The 17,763-nt window shown below is 37.8% G+C and overlaps 2 protein-coding genes and 1 long non-coding RNA gene across 7 annotated transcripts; all 3 read right to left on the bottom strand.

The window, feature by feature from the left end:
• Positions 1–186: 186 nt before the first annotated feature.
• LOC140982781 (serine carboxypeptidase-like 42) lies at positions 187–4,214 on the bottom strand. Its single transcript, XM_073449476.1, has 10 exons — positions 3,168–4,214; positions 2,583–2,690; positions 2,400–2,492; positions 1,923–2,015; positions 1,669–1,754; positions 1,303–1,581; positions 1,077–1,210; positions 899–991; positions 690–807; positions 187–482 (listed from the first exon to the last, which is right to left on the bottom strand). The coding sequence occupies exons 1-10, from the start codon at positions 3,421–3,423 to the stop codon at positions 315–317; spliced, it is 1,428 nt and encodes a 475-aa protein (XP_073305577.1). The 5' UTR covers positions 3,424–4,214; the 3' UTR covers positions 187–314.
• Positions 4,215–5,516: 1,302 nt separating this feature from the next.
• LOC140983580 (uncharacterized) lies at positions 5,517–11,969 on the bottom strand. 3 transcript variants are annotated; one of them, XR_012176454.1, is made up of 3 exons: positions 6,234–11,969; positions 6,023–6,131; positions 5,517–5,877 (listed from the first exon to the last, which is right to left on the bottom strand). It is a non-coding gene; the product is annotated as an uncharacterized lncRNA (long non-coding RNA). The 3 variants fall into 3 exon arrangements; XR_012176453.1 differs by having other exon boundaries at positions 6,464–11,969; XR_012176452.1 differs by having other exon boundaries at positions 6,023–11,390; positions 11,688–11,969.
• An 839-nt stretch (positions 11,970–12,808) lies between these two features.
• On the bottom strand, positions 12,809–17,686 carry LOC140982790 (zinc finger CCCH domain-containing protein 55-like). 3 transcript variants are annotated; one of them, XM_073449494.1, is made up of 4 exons: positions 17,499–17,686; positions 16,285–16,692; positions 13,690–15,976; positions 12,809–13,053 (listed from the first exon to the last, which is right to left on the bottom strand). In XM_073449494.1, the coding sequence occupies exons 2-4, from the start codon at positions 16,668–16,670 to the stop codon at positions 13,018–13,020; spliced, it is 2,709 nt and encodes a 902-aa protein (XP_073305595.1). In that variant the 5' UTR covers positions 16,671–16,692; positions 17,499–17,686; the 3' UTR covers positions 12,809–13,017. The 3 variants fall into 3 exon arrangements, with proteins under 3 accessions (XP_073305595.1, XP_073305593.1, XP_073305596.1); XM_073449492.1 differs by having other exon boundaries at positions 17,293–17,660; XM_073449495.1 differs by having other exon boundaries at positions 17,506–17,654.
• Positions 17,687–17,763: the final 77 nt, after the last annotated feature.

Genomic DNA, 17,763 nt, shown 5'->3' with positions numbered 1-17,763 from the left:
TTGTACTTCTTTGTGAGAGTAACGTACGTCCACATTTTGACTCAGTCAATTTTTATAACATGTTCTCGCTCTTAACGAAATTCCTTGTAATTTTTTTTTTTGGAAATTATTTAATCCTCGTACATATATGTAATATTTTAACCTTTATACTGGAGCTCCACTCACTCAAAAGACCCCTTGACAAAGTTATGAAATCAGTAAATTTATGTTTCATTCCTCCGATATCAACTCAATCCCTGTGAGATTTCCAATCAGTTTTCAAACTGTCACAACAGTAAACTGTGAATCAACTCAAACACAAATCAACCGGTTCCTCAGTCATCAATGGAAGGACGCGTAGTGTTAGGCAATCTACGTCCCCGAACAAACGAACTAAACAGATGCAGAGCTCTTGAAGGCTGTGCATAGGGTACCATGTGTGCCGCACCTCTAACTGTAGCAAAAGTTAGCAAGTTTCCGTACTCAGTAGCCCAACCTCCCACCTAATAAATTACAAAAGGATAAGGTGTTAATGGCTGAGTTAGAGGGCGCTACAGAATAAATTAGGCATGGAACATCTCTTTCTTTTTTGACTATATGAAATCTTCTGTGGTGAACCAGAAAAAAGCTTCTTACTTTACTTTCAAGCTGTATACAGATCTTTTATTAATAGCATAAAACACGAGGTAATGTGTGAATCCAACAAGAACCTGTTTGTTATGGAACCAAGCTCCATACGGGACCGTAACCTTGAACCGTAGATCGTGGGCAAGCTCGCGTACAAGTGTCCGGGAACCAAGTAATGGGACTACTGAATCTTGATCTCCGCTGGCATTTTGCAATAACAAGTTTTACGTCTTTTTATATATGAAACACGAGGAAAAACATTTACTTCATGTTTCATGACTGAAGCGTTTACCTGAAAATCCAAACGGGAATATGGTTCTGAATGATCCTCTTTAGCAAAGGCAGAATGTCAATGTTTCCATCTGTCTCGGTATAGTTCAGAACACTGCCAATAAAGTTCAATTAAAAAAAGAATCATTTACTTCATAGTTACTGTTAAGAAAATAAGTGTCCGGCATCAGCAGATTTACCTGCTGCACATAGACCATGCATACGGTAGATTGGTCCGATTAGCATGTAGAGCCTTCTGAACCTCCGGAAGGTTAAAGTAAAATCGCCTTTCGTAGGTAATGCACACATCTACTCCAAGGCTAATCTTTGTAGCCTGCCATGGCACATGATGATGATGTCTTATTCATCATATACTTTATTTCTTTCCATGAATGGAAATTCAGCTAGAGTATGGAAGAAATGTACCATCTTTCGGAGTCTTAGCTCTTGCTGGACTATGGATGGATAGCATACATCAAGAATAACATCGTAATTATTTATATAATCACCAACGATTTTATTTGCTTCGGTTATGGCATTGTCGCAGGATTTGGAGACATTGTGTGGAGTAGCAAACGTGTAATCCTCAAACTCACAGTCGTTCATGATGGCAAGGCCTATTTCATCAGAAATCATCCCGTGCGACCAAAAGAACTCATACGTGGCTGGGACATCACGATCAAGTTTAAGCAGTGGATTGCCAATCTGATCAAATAACAGATTTCATCCGTAAAGCCAAACACTTGCGAAAAGAACAGAGAACAAGATGATAGAATAAGTTTAAAGTATTACTGCTATCCCTTTAATGTTGAACTTTTGCTCTGTAGAATGTTCGTTATGGTCCAGAAGCAAGACCGCTAATTGAGGAATGTAATGCCCTGTATAGACAAATAGGATATATTCTAAAATAAAAGAGTAGAGTGACAACTTCAGAACATATATAATATGTAAGCAGAAGTTCACTATGTACCCATGGTTCTAAATTATCTTGAAATGATTTAACATTTATGACCGCACTACTGATTTATGAATTGTAATTTTCTTACCTGCATAACTTTCTCCAGTCAGGAATAAATCTCGGGTTTTGAATGTTGGAAACTTCTTGTACCATCCCATCATGAACATGTGCATATCATATGCTGCCATAGAACAAGAAACGGGACTTCAGTTGTCTCAGTAAACTCAAAATTCTGCTCGCTTAGTACCTAGTAAACGTACACATGCTTAAGGAACTCATTGCTCGGGGATGATCCAGCAATGGATCACCCCACCGAGGCTTTAAATTTCCATGCATACATTTTTTAAAGAAATTGAAATTTCACAAATTATCATCTATTCAATCACCCATCTTCTTGCTCCCTTAATCCGTCTCGTGAATTCTTGGAACTGCCCACTGAATATGACCGTGCAGGTAGAACACGTACGCACATGTCCGATGCTTATAACTTACCAACTGTCGTATAAACCACACCAGATATGTTATCAGAAAGAATGGAAAAGTTTAGCATCAATTGCTGCATTACCTGTGGACGCATCCCCAGTAGTGTAGTCTGAGCTTGTATTCGAGTATGACCATCCAACACCGGCAGGAGACTCGACAAAAAGGAGATTCGACGCTACAAACAGAATAAGTAAATTTTTAAGCGAATGGATTGATTGATTTCAACATTTTGAGATCAAAAAGAAAAATAAAACTCCAATTATACCTTTGTTCCATGACTTCGAGTTTATTCGGAGACTTCGGCCATCGCCTCTAGGAAAGAAAGGCCCCAGTTCTGTGAAAGCACCGCCGCCCATGGATGAGCAACCCGGGCCTGAACATAACAGACACGCAAGAGATCGGATAATAAAATAAATCTTTACACTGTCACAAGAACTACTTTGCACATACTTCTACACAAAAGAAGACACTTTCTTAAGGCTAAAAGTTTAAATGAAAAAAATACTAGAACCAGTTCTTGAATGAAAGAGGGGAACACTTAAAAATTTTCCGGAATCCTTAACGGGCAGTCGTAATTAAGAGAAGACATATTTTCACTTAGCATGTACTCCATGTCCTAAATCCAAGAATCTTGCTCGTGTCTTGCTAATTTTTTTTAATTTGAATCTAACTCTAAATTCCGAAACGAGGAGAGTCAACCTTTTTTTAACAAAATTATTAGGAAAATTTTAAATTTTTTTATTTGATTTGCAGATACCAAAATGGCAATTTCACTTTGTACACATTTTCCTCAAATCAAGAAAACTATATTTACTAAACCAAGAAAAGGGAAAAAAAGGAAAAAATTTACCTCCATTAAGCCAAAGGGTGAGAGGTTTGTGATCAGGATCCTCTTCAGCTTCCACGAAGTAGTAAAACAAACTCCGTCCTTTCTTCATATCCACATCTACATACCCTGCATACTGCCTAAACTTCACCACCGGTTGACCGGGCAATTTCAGAACCAGATCCTCCTCCGGAAAGCCAAAACAACCACCAAACACCAGTCCCACAACTACCACCGCCACCGCCAACTCCGCCGGAATGTACTTCAACGGCAATCCCATCTCAAAAAAACTCAACAAGAACAACCCTTTTCGCTAAAGGTTCCGACTTTGAAGGCCGCCCTTGTTCGGGAAGAAAAACTAATCCACCCACATATATGTCTGTATCTTCTTGGAAAGGCCTTCGTGCATAAAATATATTGTACAGGTATAAAAAATGAATTCTATTATGAAAGAGCACGTGAGTTCTGGGATTGCTTTTCAAAAAAGCTCAAACTTTGGCCTTAATATCTTCAAATGAATGGATTTTCTATATATGGACACACACAACCAACGAGTGAAATAAGGAAGAATTTGAAACCCCGCAGCTTCTACTTCTTGTGCGAAGGATATTTAGCTTTATCTGCTTTTTTATTCTTATCTTTTTATATCCCAAGTTTGTTATAGAAAGAGATTGTGAATTATCTGAGAGACGTTGGAAAGCCGCAGCAGAAGTGGCAGTGGGTGTCGATCAAAGCTACCATCGATGGGGTCCACTCTCATGAAAGCTTCAATAACGATGTACGAAATTATTTAACTCCCATTTTCGTGACATTAATGAAGTTCTAGAATTCCATTCGATCTATCTAAATCATCATCTAACAAACTCAAGCCCGCTTGGGATCTACTAAGATAAATCGTGATATATTTGACTCGAAATCTAAGTAATCAAGAAGGCATTAATAGTAGGAGAATTTCGTTTGTGCACAAGAAATTTCCAAAATTTTGCTTGGTATGAAGCTAAATTTCTGTGTGTGATGCCAGAGCATTAAAGTAGGCTGTAAGACAGTGGTGTGTAATGATGAGTGATTTGCATGACAAAGTGAAAAAGTGACAAGAAGATATGTAGGCATGAAAAGATATACGGTTGTATTCATCATTGTTCAACAAAGTATAATCAACTAATAGAATAATTCATCATACTTAGTTTTAAGCCTCTTCTAGAGTAAGGGTCTACGGTTTTGTATTTCTATGAGAAGCTCTACATCCATTAAAGTAGTCTTACTGGAAGTTGGGGAAGAATAAAAATATTAGATTAATATCTATCTTGATTTCAATATATAAAATTTATATTGAATCATGATTTAACGAGACAACGAGTCTCATATATACGTATAAAATTTTTTGATTTGTATTTGAAATTATTGGCTGTAATGTGGTCCCTTTCTGACAAGAAACGAGAAGCATCACCCGATACCCTTAAACTTCCAAAATTTGGGGTCCTTCGTTTACTAATTTTGATGTGAAATTTGGTCATATTCTCCTCTTGTTTGGTTTGGATATATCTAGTTTTTATTAACTTTTACTCTAAGTTAGAGTTCTCACAAACTTCGAAAGAACGCAAGTCTTATTTTTAAATCACGTGTTCACTAATACACGAGTAAAAAATCAGACCAAACGATCTGTAAATGGAATTACTTGCCAGTGAGGAAAACTTCTGAATTCCAACCAATTTGCATGTATTTTCCTAGAGATACATTTAACTTGTTTACATTATTACATACTTGGATAAAGTTAACGGGTGGGGTAGCTTCGATGCTACATGTAGGACACTGCCCCACATGGTTTGGATGAACAGGATTCACACACATATGTGATTTTAAAAAAATTAGTAGACCCATGTATGTAGGACTAAATTTGGGCTCTTGATTCTATCATAGGATACTGCCCCTATATGTAGGATGGAATCAACCTTGGTGGGGTTAAAAAATTAAAATATTGTCAGCGTCCTAAATTATTTTAGGCTGTCCAATGTATATTGGAAACGATAGTCTGTTATTCTTCGTGGGTTCCATCTTTGATCATACAACACCTGTCTATTTTTTATCATTAGCAATAGGTCAGTCGTAACTGAATGATCTCTTTGGTACGAACAATTTCAAATTACAACCTCTTTTTTCACTTTTTCAAGATGGGGAGATAATCTTTTCCAATTTAAGAAAAAACAAATTGTTTCCCTGTATACAAAATTCAACATGTGCCCGGTAGCTATATCATCAATTAAATAAGACATTGCTTTACTTTGTAATTGTAAATATAATATACATAAATTTTTTTTAAAAAATAATGTAATTTAATATTCAAATAAGATAAAGAATCTCGTGGGGAATGAAAAGAAAAAAAAAAGCCAGGAGATGGGACAAGAAACTGGTGGCCAAAAGGTTGTGGTCTGCTTATTATTAAGTAGTAGCCTTAAAAAGTACATTAGTATGGATTATAATTGAAAGCCACATGGTCAATTCGAAACACACAGTTTTAAAAATATATATATCTATGTGCAAGAATTAGCCTCTGAATCAAAAGATATAAGCCTAAAGATTCCGTCATGCGCAGATGAAGAACCAGTCTCCATTCCGTCATGCGCAGATGAAGAACCGGTCTCCGGTGCTTCGTTAACATATTTACTTACATGTTACGCTCCTTAAACCGGACAAGATATTGAGGAATTCTAACCCTTTCAATACCGGGTGAAGACACCTAAAAATCAAACAAACGACAAAGGTTCAGAGGAAATACAATATATCATGCCTACAGGATATAGTCTTGTTGGGGAATCATTGCTTTACATAATTAAGTTGATATAATAAGAGCAATATAAGAAGGAAGGTAAGATGTATATAACCTCTAGGACTATGTTCTCAGGAATAGATCCAGCAGATTCTGCCTCATCGAGCCGTGCTCTATATTCAGATGAAAAATTTTCAATGTCCATCATAGTGGGCGAACTGGACCTGTGAAGACAGAAAATTCTTATATATTATTAACAATATTAAACAAGGCTTTTAAGGCATATTCCATTACACAGAAACATTCAGCCTTAAAAAACTGTAAACCCGAAATTTCACAAGCAAAGCACAGAGTGAGCATCCAAATTTTCATTGAAAATAAATAGGGAATGAAACTCATAATTGGTGGATATGCAATTACCACAAGAAGACTAGGATTAAGATACAAAGGACAGTGCAGATTGAAATAAGACAAGATTAGCCCGGGGATTAGACATAAATAGGTAAGAGGATGATTTCCGGATGTTGATCTCAAAGCATAGTTCATGATGACTAACCTTATAGTATTTTATTTTACACAGAATTTACGTATGATTTCCAAGGCAGAGATTGGATTAGTAACTTCATTGAAACCAAAAGTTAAATTTCCATCCGTGCAGCGGCTAGACACTCCAGTCACAAACATGCTCCTCACCTACTGAAAAACCCGGTGATGAAACAATATCATAATAACCTCGACAGGGCTACCAAAACAAGAATACGATGAACAGGTAAGATACAAAAATTCCTCATGGATCCTCAACCAAGGCTGGCACCAAAGCAGAGGATTTGTTCTTGATTAACCACTATCTAATTTATTTCATACCCCAAGATTAAACAAAATGAATCCTAAATAATCAGAAGAGACGTATTCTATTCCTTATTTGTGAGCTCTTGATTCGAACTTGGATACTCGCATTTCACAGAGACCTAAATGCATAGATACCCAGTTCTCCATCAAAGGACATGTCAACTTCTTCAGCAATTTCTAAAGCTTTTTTATCCCAGCCAGTCCCACCTAATGATCTCACACTTCCTCCAGCTTCATCTCCTGCCTACAAGCTCTCAAAAAGTTTTACAACATAAACAGGTAGAATCGATTAAACCCCACAAAAAGGAAAGAGCAGAATACAATTCAGATAGTATTAGATATACTCTCATTAAGTTATATAAGCTAGTTAGCAGTCAACAAAAAGTAGTTAGGAAGTTGGGTAACGGTTAATAAGATAAGTACATATAAATAGATCTCAATGTACAGTTAACAATTTTGATTTGGTTTTTCATTCTTCTATTCAATGTTCAATAAATGAAATGTTCCACACTCGACTTCTTGACTTCTTCCGTAATATGGTATCGGATGAGCTTTCATTCGGCGACGTACGTCGATCGGAATCTTGAAAGGTCGACACATCATTCTTCGATGATCCTTTGTTAATAAATGTCTCTCAATATTGTTTCAAGCAACTCCATCCATGGCTCCTAGACCATCAGCTTCTTCCTTGTGGTCAGTCAGCCATTGACGATCCGATGAGCCCATACTTTCTGCATCATGCAGACAATCCAGGGCTCACATTAGTCTCTCAGGCGCTTAATGGAGAGAATTACACCTCCTGGAGTCGAGCGATGAAGATCGCATTTTCGGTCAAAAACAAATTGGGCTTTATTGATGGGTCAATCGCTAAGCACTCAAATATCGAGTTGAGTCTTCTCAATTAATGGACTCGCAACAACAATATTGTCATTTCATGGATTCTGAATCCTGTTTCAAAAGAAATTTCAGCCAGCATCCTCTTCGCTGAATCGGCAGCAGAAATATGGCAAGATCTCAAAGAACGCTTTCAACAAAACAATGGCCCAAGAGTTTTTCAGTTACGGCGTGAGGTGGTTAATTTGCATCAATAACAAGATCCTGTCAGCATGTACTTCACAAAACTCAAGGCTCTATGGGAAGAATTAACAAACTTCCGTCCCGTGTGTAATTGCGGCCGGTGCATCTGTAAAGGAGTAAAGAAAATTGAAGCATATTTTCAAATGGATTACACGATGGTCTTTCTCATGGGTCTCAAGGATTCATTGGCCCAAGTCCGGAGCCAAATCTTATCGCTCGACCCACTTTGCCCTATCAATCATGTTTTCTCCTTGATTGTACGAGAGGAGCGTCAGAGGAACATTGGTTCACAATATACAGGGCACAATTCTGTAAGAAGCATGGCTTTTGCAATGAAAGATGAACAACAGCAGTACACTAACAACAAAGGGCAGACGATTTCACAAAGGGATTGGGCTTTTTGCACCAAGTGCAATATCCATGATCATAGGGTTGATATTTGCTACAAGATACACGGATATCCTCCATGGTACAAATTGAAAGGGAAATTCCCAAACAAGTCTTCCTCTACTGCTACCAACCAACTCTATCTAGAACGCCCACGTCCTCGAGTCTTGATACAAACTCATCCCAGACTGTGTTTCAGAATTTCAACCAAGTTCAAGTTGAACAGCTGATGGCGATGTTTGCTCAACACCTATCAACATTCGACTCTAAAGACTATCAATCCAATGATCACACTACAGGCACTTGTTTATCAATATCCGAATCTAGCAACTTATACACACCTTTGTGGTGGATTGTTGATTCTGGAACATCTCAGCACATGCTCGAATTCTTCTCTTTTTCAAACACACAGACCGGTTCATAATTCGATGGTCACTCTGCCGAATCATGCTTCCATCGGGGTTAAGTATTGTGGTGACATTAGGCTTAATAGTTCTTTGACACTTAAGAACGTACTCTATGTCCCAGAATTCAAGTTCAATTTATTATCAGTGAGTTCTCTTCTTGATGACAACAAATTTGTAATACACTTCAATGATTCTTTCATTATCCAGGAGTCCCTGACAAAGAGGATGATTGGCAAGGGTAGAAAAATCGAAGGGTTTTATGTTCTTGATACTTGGACTGAAGCTCAAGTTGTTGCAGTCAATCAAGTTTTAGTGGACACTTAGACACATGAGACTTGGTCATCTCTCTATTCAAGTCATGGCAATGCTAAAAGGAAATTTAGAATACGACTCTTCCAAGCTTGATCAATGTAAATCGCGTTACATTTGTCCATTAGCTAAACAACGATGTTTATCATTTGCATCTAATCAAAACATCTATGCCCATGCATTTGATCTTGTCCATTGTGATGTTTGGGGACCACATCATATTTCTACCTATAATAATCATCGTTACTTCTTAATTTTGGTGGATGATTGTACTCGCTTTACATGGGTATTTCTGCTTACACCATAAGTCAGATGCTCCACATGTGGTTACCCGATTTTATAACATGACAGAAACTCAATTTCAAAAGAGGATCAAAACTTTCTGCACCGATAATGGAAAAGAACTTGCCTTCACCGAGCTCAGTCAATACAGGGGCATCTTACATCGGTTCTCATGTGTACAAACACCCCAACAAAACTCGGTTGTCGAAAGGAAACACCTACACCTTCTCAACGTAGCTCAATCGCTTCTATTCAATCTTGTACCCACTAAGTTCTAGGGAGAATGTGTCTTGACTGCAACATTTTTTATCAATAGGGTGCCTTCATCTAGGACCCAAAACAAAGCTCCCTATGAACTTTTATATCAAATAACTTTCGATTATTCTGATCTCTGTAGCTTCGGATGTCTTGCGTTTGCATCTGCGTTGGCTGCTCACCGTGATAAGCTCTCTCCTAGAGCATGCCCATGCATTTTTCTGGGCTATCCTTCAGGTGTAAAAGGATACAAATTACTTGACATCCAGACTCAATAAGTCTTCATTTCCATGGACGTTGTCTTCCATGAATCCACATTTCCCTGTCACATGGGTACATCAATCACAAACATCGATCCTTTTCCAAATATAGTCCTGCCAAAGTCATTAGATTCACCATGCGCTGACACCACTAACTCGACAATCACTGGCTCCGACCAGATGCACACATCAAACACCGATTATCAGACAACAATCACAACTCGCACTTCCTCCAGAATCACGAATCCACCATCGTATCTCCATGATTATCATTGCAACTTATTGCACTCGTCAGTACCGATAATCTCCAAATGTTCATATCCACTAAGTGATTATGTCTCTTATGATGTTCTCCCTCGATCATATTGGAATCTAGTGCTCAATTTTTCTTCACAATATGAGCCTCAATTTTACCATCAAGTTGTCCAGTCTCCTCAATGGCGGGATGCAATGAAAGTTGAACTGGATGCCATTGAGATTAACAACACATGGACAATGGTCCCTTTACCCCCGGGTAAGCATTCTATCAGGTGTCGTTGGGTATACAAGATCAAGTATACAAACGATGGCTCCGTGAATCAACACAAAGCACGTCTTGTTGCTAAAGGTTACACTCAACATGAGGGTGTTGATTTTTTTGAGACGTTTTCACCAGCGGCCAAATAAAAACTGTCAAAAGTACTTCTGCACTTGCTGCAAGCCAGCGTTTGCATCTTGCATAGTTAGATGTGAACAACGCATTTCTTAATGGTGATCTTTTGGAGGAAGTTTACATGGATATGCCCATTGGCCATTGGATATGCTAAACGAGTTCCGTCAAGCCTCTCAACAGTGGTACTCCAAATTCTCTCAAGCCTTACTTCATTCAGGATTCTCTCAATCTCACTTTGATAATACTTTGTTCACAAAAAGGACAAACCCTTCTTTTGTCGCTTTATTTGTATACGAGGATGATATTATCATTGCTGGGTCATCATCACAAATAATACAATCCTTAAAGACCTTCATTCAAAGTCATTTCAAACTCAAAGTTTTAGGCTCACTCGAATTTTTTCTTGGTCTTGAAATCGCCCGCGCCCAGCAAGGGATTTGTCTTTCACAGCCTCATTAAACGCTGAAATTGTTAGAAGACACTGGCCTTTTAGCTAGCAAACCACTTCTTACCCAATGGAACCTTGCTTGAGTATTAACACCGTTGATGGTGAGCCACTAGAGGACATATCACAGTACCGTTGCCTCATTGGTAGGCTCCTTTATCACACCTTGTCACGACCAGACATCATTTTTAATGTACACAAACTCAGTCAGTTTGTTTGTAAGCCCTGCACACCGCACCTTCAAGTTGTTCATCATCTCTTGCGATATCTCAAAGCAGCTCCTGGTCAAGGTGTTTTCTTTCCAGTCTCTTCCTCTCTTCAATTACAAGTCTTTTTCCCGTGCTGACTGGGCTTCATGTGTGGACACACGAAAATCTGTCACTGGATATTGCGTCTTCTTCAGTGATGCCTTAATCTCATGGAAAGCCAAAAAGCAAGCCACCATTTCCAGATCTTCAACTAAGGCGGAATACCGAGCATTAGCTAGCACCACCACTGAGGTTCAGCCTCTTCTTCAAAATATTCATCCTCAAAATAACCTTCGTCATTTACCATATCCTCTGTATAATCAAGAAACTCGCTCAAAATATAATCATTTGTTGAGATATAAATCAGAAAAAAGAAAAAGAAGGACTTTCACTGTTTGTCCTTGTACTTTGCTTTTTAAGTCACACATAAAGCAACAAAATTATCCTCTTTAACACCAAGATTACAGCCAAAATGAGCCTAAAATGAAGCTATAGGTATTAATCTAGTCTAGTAGAATAAAAAAACCACTAAGTTCAAAGCAAACAGCTCAGTTAACCGAATTTAAAATGAATGGGATAAAGAGAAAGGATTATTATGAACTAAATCACCATTTTCAAACTCATCGAGAAAAGAATCATCTTCTATATCATCGTAATCATCATCAAGGGACACCTCTTCGACAATGGATGGCTTTATAACCGGTTCGAACTCAGACTTCTTCTTCGCAACAGCAACGAAGGGCCCAGAAAAAATATTGATGAATATTGACTGGAAAATTGAGGGAAAAATACGACTGGAGTCCATGGATGGTTTCTGTGGAGCTTGAACCATTGTAGAAAGCGAGTTGAATGAGTAGAGTTCATTGATGTTTTCTGAAAATCAATGGAGTTCGGTGGTGTTGAAGAATTTTTTAAAGATATGCGTCTGGTGGGCTCAGTGTCTTTCAGTGGTTCCAACCCAAATGTTTTGGGCCATATATGACCGATGTTGGGCTCAAAGCCTACATGAATAAAGAATTACAAAAATAAATATGACTCAAATAATAAAAATATATTTATCTCTTCATCATTTATATTATGAAATTTTAGTTTTAGTTATATATTTTTTAATTTTTGATTATTTTAATTTTTTTCATTGAGAGTTTTGATTTGACACTAAACACGTTAGAATCATGTCAACATTGGTGCTACATAATTGTAACATTGAAAAAAGACTAAAAATTCAAAAAAAAAAGACTGAAAATGAAATTTGATAATATGAAAACAAAATCACAAGAAAAATATAGATAACTAAAAAAAATATTTCCAATAATTATATTACTACATATAATATGATGTTACAAAAATATAAAAACTGTCTGCTTTAATAATTTTGCGTGGATAATTAAGAAATTTGTGTGTACATCACTTGTGTATATATTACAATTTAACAGCCGATAACAACTCGCTTCCAAACACAAGGATTTGCTCACAAGTCACAGATACGAAATTGTGATTATATTAGATTGTCACTAAGCCCATCTTTCTTTTATATTATCAATAAGCAATCACGAAAATATTACAAATTTACAATCATAGTATTGTAATTTGATTAATGCACGAATTCATCACTCTAGTCCCCTGTATCCTTTTTCAAGATCCAGGCTGATCTTTCTAGCAGGTCTTATTCCACTTTTAGGCAATCATTACGTGGATTATAAATGAAATATCAAGAAGTTTCGAAAAGAATATTAAGAAAGCTAACATTTGCTAAGAGCTAACTCATATTACACACAGTGTTAACAGTTGGACTTCCACAAAATATTTTCCTGGAAAGAATGTGAAATCGCAGAAACACTGAGGGTAAAAATCATGCAAGTGCAATATATTGACTTTTGGATCAAAAACTCCACGCCAAGCTGGAACTTATTATATAACAGATGAAGGGTTCACATTTGAATCAAGAATCTGCCTTTAGACAGCGCTCCACGTATGCCTGCAGAAAGACAAACGTTCCAATTTTATCATGTGAAACATCAGACTGAATAGTCAAAGAAGAGGAAAAATATTCAAATATAAGTTAACAGAGAGGAGATATATATACTCTCTGTTCACTCATATTTGAATATTACATATATATAGGGGGACGGGGGTGCGTGCGTTTGCACTCACATCTCTTTGAGTTACTATACCACTAGGAGTGTTGGCTGAACACAGAGGATTTTAGGCAACCTCGTTAGGTATGATAAAAACCAGATATGGTAATGGCATGTTAAAGAATGAGTCAATTACTGTAAGCAACACCAACCATTTTGTCGCACAGAGCGAACTTCAGAGGGCAATGTTAAAATAACAGAGAGTTCATTGTAAGATAAGGAAAGAGAGATTTCATTGGAAGATAACGTGAGGAGGACGAGGAAGTTAAAAATGCTTAACTTTTGTCATGTGTTTAGGGTCATGCGCATTTTCTATTTAGGTCAGAGTAAAGCACCTTTCTATTATGGTCTTCCCCTGTTCCCGTCCATTTACTCTGACTTAAATATTTATCGATCAGGGTGGCGGGGGCCATATTTTTTGCTTTGAAATGACACCACATAGAACTGTGTAAGAGTAGATGATGGCAAGGACTTACCTGCACAAGTTTGGTAATTTTCGGTTTAGAGCATGACAAATAATGTTCGACTTTTTCCTGTGTCTTTGGAATGTGATCAGCTTGGATTGTACCAGTCACTTTGTCAACCACCTTTTTCACTACCGTTTTATGAACATCTCGACTCATTCGACCTTCCTTCCATGTAGGTTTCAAAATCTCCTTTACAAATTCTACAAGAGCATTTTTAAATAAACGCATTCCCTTTTCATCCTTTGTAGCATTTCCCCCTTCATTTTTGCCATGACCATCCAGCGTTTCTGATGCCTTGTTCTCTTTATCGCCCTTGCTTTGCTCACCAAGGGCTTCATTTTCTGGTTTGACAGTTACTTCATCTTGCTTCACCGTCACATTTTCTTGATGATTCACATTCAAATTATCAACTTTCGCGCCAACAGATAATGGAGACGATTGTTCCACATGGATCTGATTATTCTGTTCGGTACCCGCGACTAAACAACAATTGTTGAGCTCACCAGCATCCCTTTCATTTTTCAAGGGATTAAACAGATCATGGTAACATGCATTCATTTGCGCATTCATTGTATTGACAAGGGGAGCATGCACTCGGGTATCAGAAAAAGAAGGCATCACTCCACTAGAATTGGAGGGATCAATGCTTTGATGTGCTTGTGCTTGTGCTTGTTCGTTCACAAATCTCTGTCCCAAAAATGTAGCAGGATTCTCAGTCACATGACCAACTGGTTGATCAGGGATAACAACTGGAGAGTTTGTCACTTGAGTAGAGTGCTCATTGGTCAACAAATTTGGAAAAAATTGCAGGACCTTTGATTCTGACATCTTAGGCGATTTAACAGCTTTCTGATGGTTCTGCATCTCAGCTTGCAAATTCAAAGGCTTGACTATCTTTGTCTCAGGCAGATTCAAGTCGGAAACTACTTCATTTGACGGCATAGGATAGAGCATATTTTGCCCTCTAATAGTTTCTTTTAACATTGAAGAATGCCCAAGAAACATTCTTTCTCCTTTTTCATTTGAGCTTTGCCCTGAGAAAAAATCAAGATGAGTTGTTTTTTGGGAGTTCTTCACCCCATCAAGAACACCAGAGACAAACTGATTCACAAGATCATTCTGTAACATTTCCGGATACTGCTGTTGAATATGTGAAGTGGAAGAAGCATTCTGCTGCAAGGCTCTGACAGAGAAACTGTGATCTCCCTGCAATGAATTGTGTTGCTGGACATTCAAAATTTCATCTTGATTTTGCAACTGGGAGTTGAGTAAGATGAGTTGTTCTAGCTTGTTTGCCACTCCGACTTTATCCTCGGATTCAGTATAGCCTATGTCTTGATCATGACTACTACTTTCACGGGGAAGAGAAGGTTGTTTCTCTCTATTCAGAGGTCTCTCTTTCCATTCCGGTACTCCCCAAGTTTTGTCCTCCTTTTGCATCCCATTGCCCATTTCATTACTAATATCACCAGTACCTTTTGTCTCTGCTACATTCTTTTCACCCCAACCAACAATGTTCACAGCATCCGAGACTCTTGTAGCATTATCCGACCAGTTATTCTTGTCATGCAAACTGCCTTTGTTGATGACTTCGTGAGAAAACCTGCAGTTATTCCTATCACACCTCCCTGCAGTAAAAAACTTGCAGATGGGTTTCTCGTATTGGTTCGACTGGTGACCATTGTCCTTATCAAAAGATCTCACACTAAAGCTTTTTCCAAAACTCTCACCAGAAGAAGAATGGTGAGAAAATTTGCAAGAATCCGCCCAACGACAATTCCCCTTCATGAAGTCCTTGCAAGGAAATGCATTTCTATTTTTTCTTAAGAAATGTTCATCCTTTCCACGATTAGGTTCAGAACCATCATCCTGCATTTCATACTCAGGACCTTTACTGTAAGCATGTTTTGAAGTACGGACTCGATCTACTTTATTTCTCCAACTTTCTGCAGGGTCATCTTCCAAGCAATCCCCATCCCTATGACTTATGTTACTAGGATGAAGAAATCTGCATTGGCTGCCTCTCCTGCAACTTCCTGAGACAAAGTCTCTACAACTTTGAGATGATTTATCAGGGCCTCTTGTTCTGTCACTCCATCCATAAGACTGGCGTCGATAATCTTCGATAGGACTACGACTTCTGCTCTGACCCCTTGCGCTGTCATTACTCCTGCTCCTGCTCCTGCTCCTGCCTCTCCCCCGCTCCCTTTCCCTACCTCTACCTCTGCTTAAGCTCCTACTTCGACTCCTGCCACTTGTCCTGCCTCTGCTCCAGCTTCTGCCTCTTGCAGGGTACCTATTTATTAACAGCACAAGAGTACTCGCTTAAATTTGAAATCCAAAACATGGAACATGGCTCGTATTTTTGGCTGAATAATAGCATAAAGCGATACCTAAATTCACAATAATTCATAGCTGTGGAGAGAAAACTAAAATCGAAAGCCTCCTGCTATTCACTATTTTGTGATATATGATAAGGGAAGCACAGCATTACCATAATTAATACAAGCACAAATTGACTCAAAGAAAACTCTCATTATCAACATAACACAATCATCAATTATTTACATCAATAATGGGAAAACAAGATATAAGATCACATACCTACGTGAATGGCTTCGATCATCTTCAAAACTGTTGTTACAGTTACGCCTTTCCGTTCCGTCAAATCCTGGAGACATATCCTTGTAATATCCGTTAACCCCATCTATTTCCTTAACTTCAGAAGCATCTTGTCGTCTTTTGACAAAGCCATCGCCCATTAGTACAGTTGGGTTATCTTCATTGGTTTCCCAAGAAGATCGTCCAGAATTATCCATAGACTTTTGTATGGAAGATGTTCCGGATGAAGACAATCCATGAAAACGCCTGTCATCGTAATTACAATGGCGTTCCTTTAAAGACCAAGAATTAGGCTCATTCATACCAGACAGGTGTTTGGCATCTTCTTCCGTATCCCAAAATGATTTACGTTTTCTCCTTTCACTCATTAGGAAACTTACGCCAGCTAACCTGCAAAATTAATATAAAGGAGCACAGCAGAATCAGTCCAAAGCAATTAACAAAAAGTCGTTTTTTTCAAATTTTTCATCAAAAGCTTTGTTGAGGCACACTGCGCAGTCATGTTTGCCAAGAAAGGAATAGAAGTACAAATTTTTTTGATGTTTTATAAAGATAATCTAAAGAATAAAATAGCTAACATATATCAATACCAGTCTAGGCACAATTAAGAATAATGTACCCCAAATCAATGAGGATAAAAACTACTCAAGCATAAATTATCAAAAAAATCACAAATTTACCCTGAATTTACATAAAATGACTATCACTACATAACATGACTAACAATACTGGAATTTTGAATCACATTGTTATCAATCAGGAAAGAAAAAAAGAAATAGCAAGAACCCTCAAATTCATCTCCAACACACAGAACCAAGTCTCACTTGACTGCGCAGCATCCCAGGCTGCCTCTCCATTTACATAGCTGCACCTAAATACTAACTAAAAAGTGTTACTTTGAAAGAGTAAAGCCACAATTCAGTACCAAATATCATTGAAACAAAGAAAAATAAGGAAAAGAAGCTCATCACTATTAACAGTAAGCAATACATGGTATAACAAGCTTCCATCAATGTTTAACTAAATTCAACTCCCAACATCAGTAGCACTCGATGCCAATACAAAAGGGCAATCTTCCTTCCATATTTAAAATATTCTTCAAACGGAAATTTCAAGAGAAGACACCATGAAACCCTAAATTATACAAACGGGGAGGGCCCAAAATTACAAAAAAAAAAAAGTACGGAAGAGCTAACCCTTAACTGAGCCGCCCGCCCACGCGAATGATTGATGCTGAGCGAATGAAAAGAACGGTAGAAAAAAAAAGGAAAAAAAAAAAAAAAGAGGAGCTAGGTTTTCACGATGGAGTGGCGATTTGCAAAAATTAGAGTCGCTGGTCTGATGTGTGTGTTGAGCTGAAAACAAAATCTGGCAAGAGTAATTAAAATGGGTAAATCGCATGGCGTCACAAATGATGTCAGATGTTACTAATTGTTTTTTCGTTAGTAAAATACTTTTTTC

This window comes from Primulina huaijiensis, chromosome 8 (assembly GCF_012295235.1).
Source record: "Primulina huaijiensis isolate GDHJ02 chromosome 8, ASM1229523v2, whole genome shotgun sequence".
NCBI lineage: Eukaryota > Viridiplantae > Streptophyta > Magnoliopsida > Lamiales > Gesneriaceae > Primulina > Primulina huaijiensis.
This window is presented reverse-complemented; position numbering and strand designations above follow the sequence as displayed.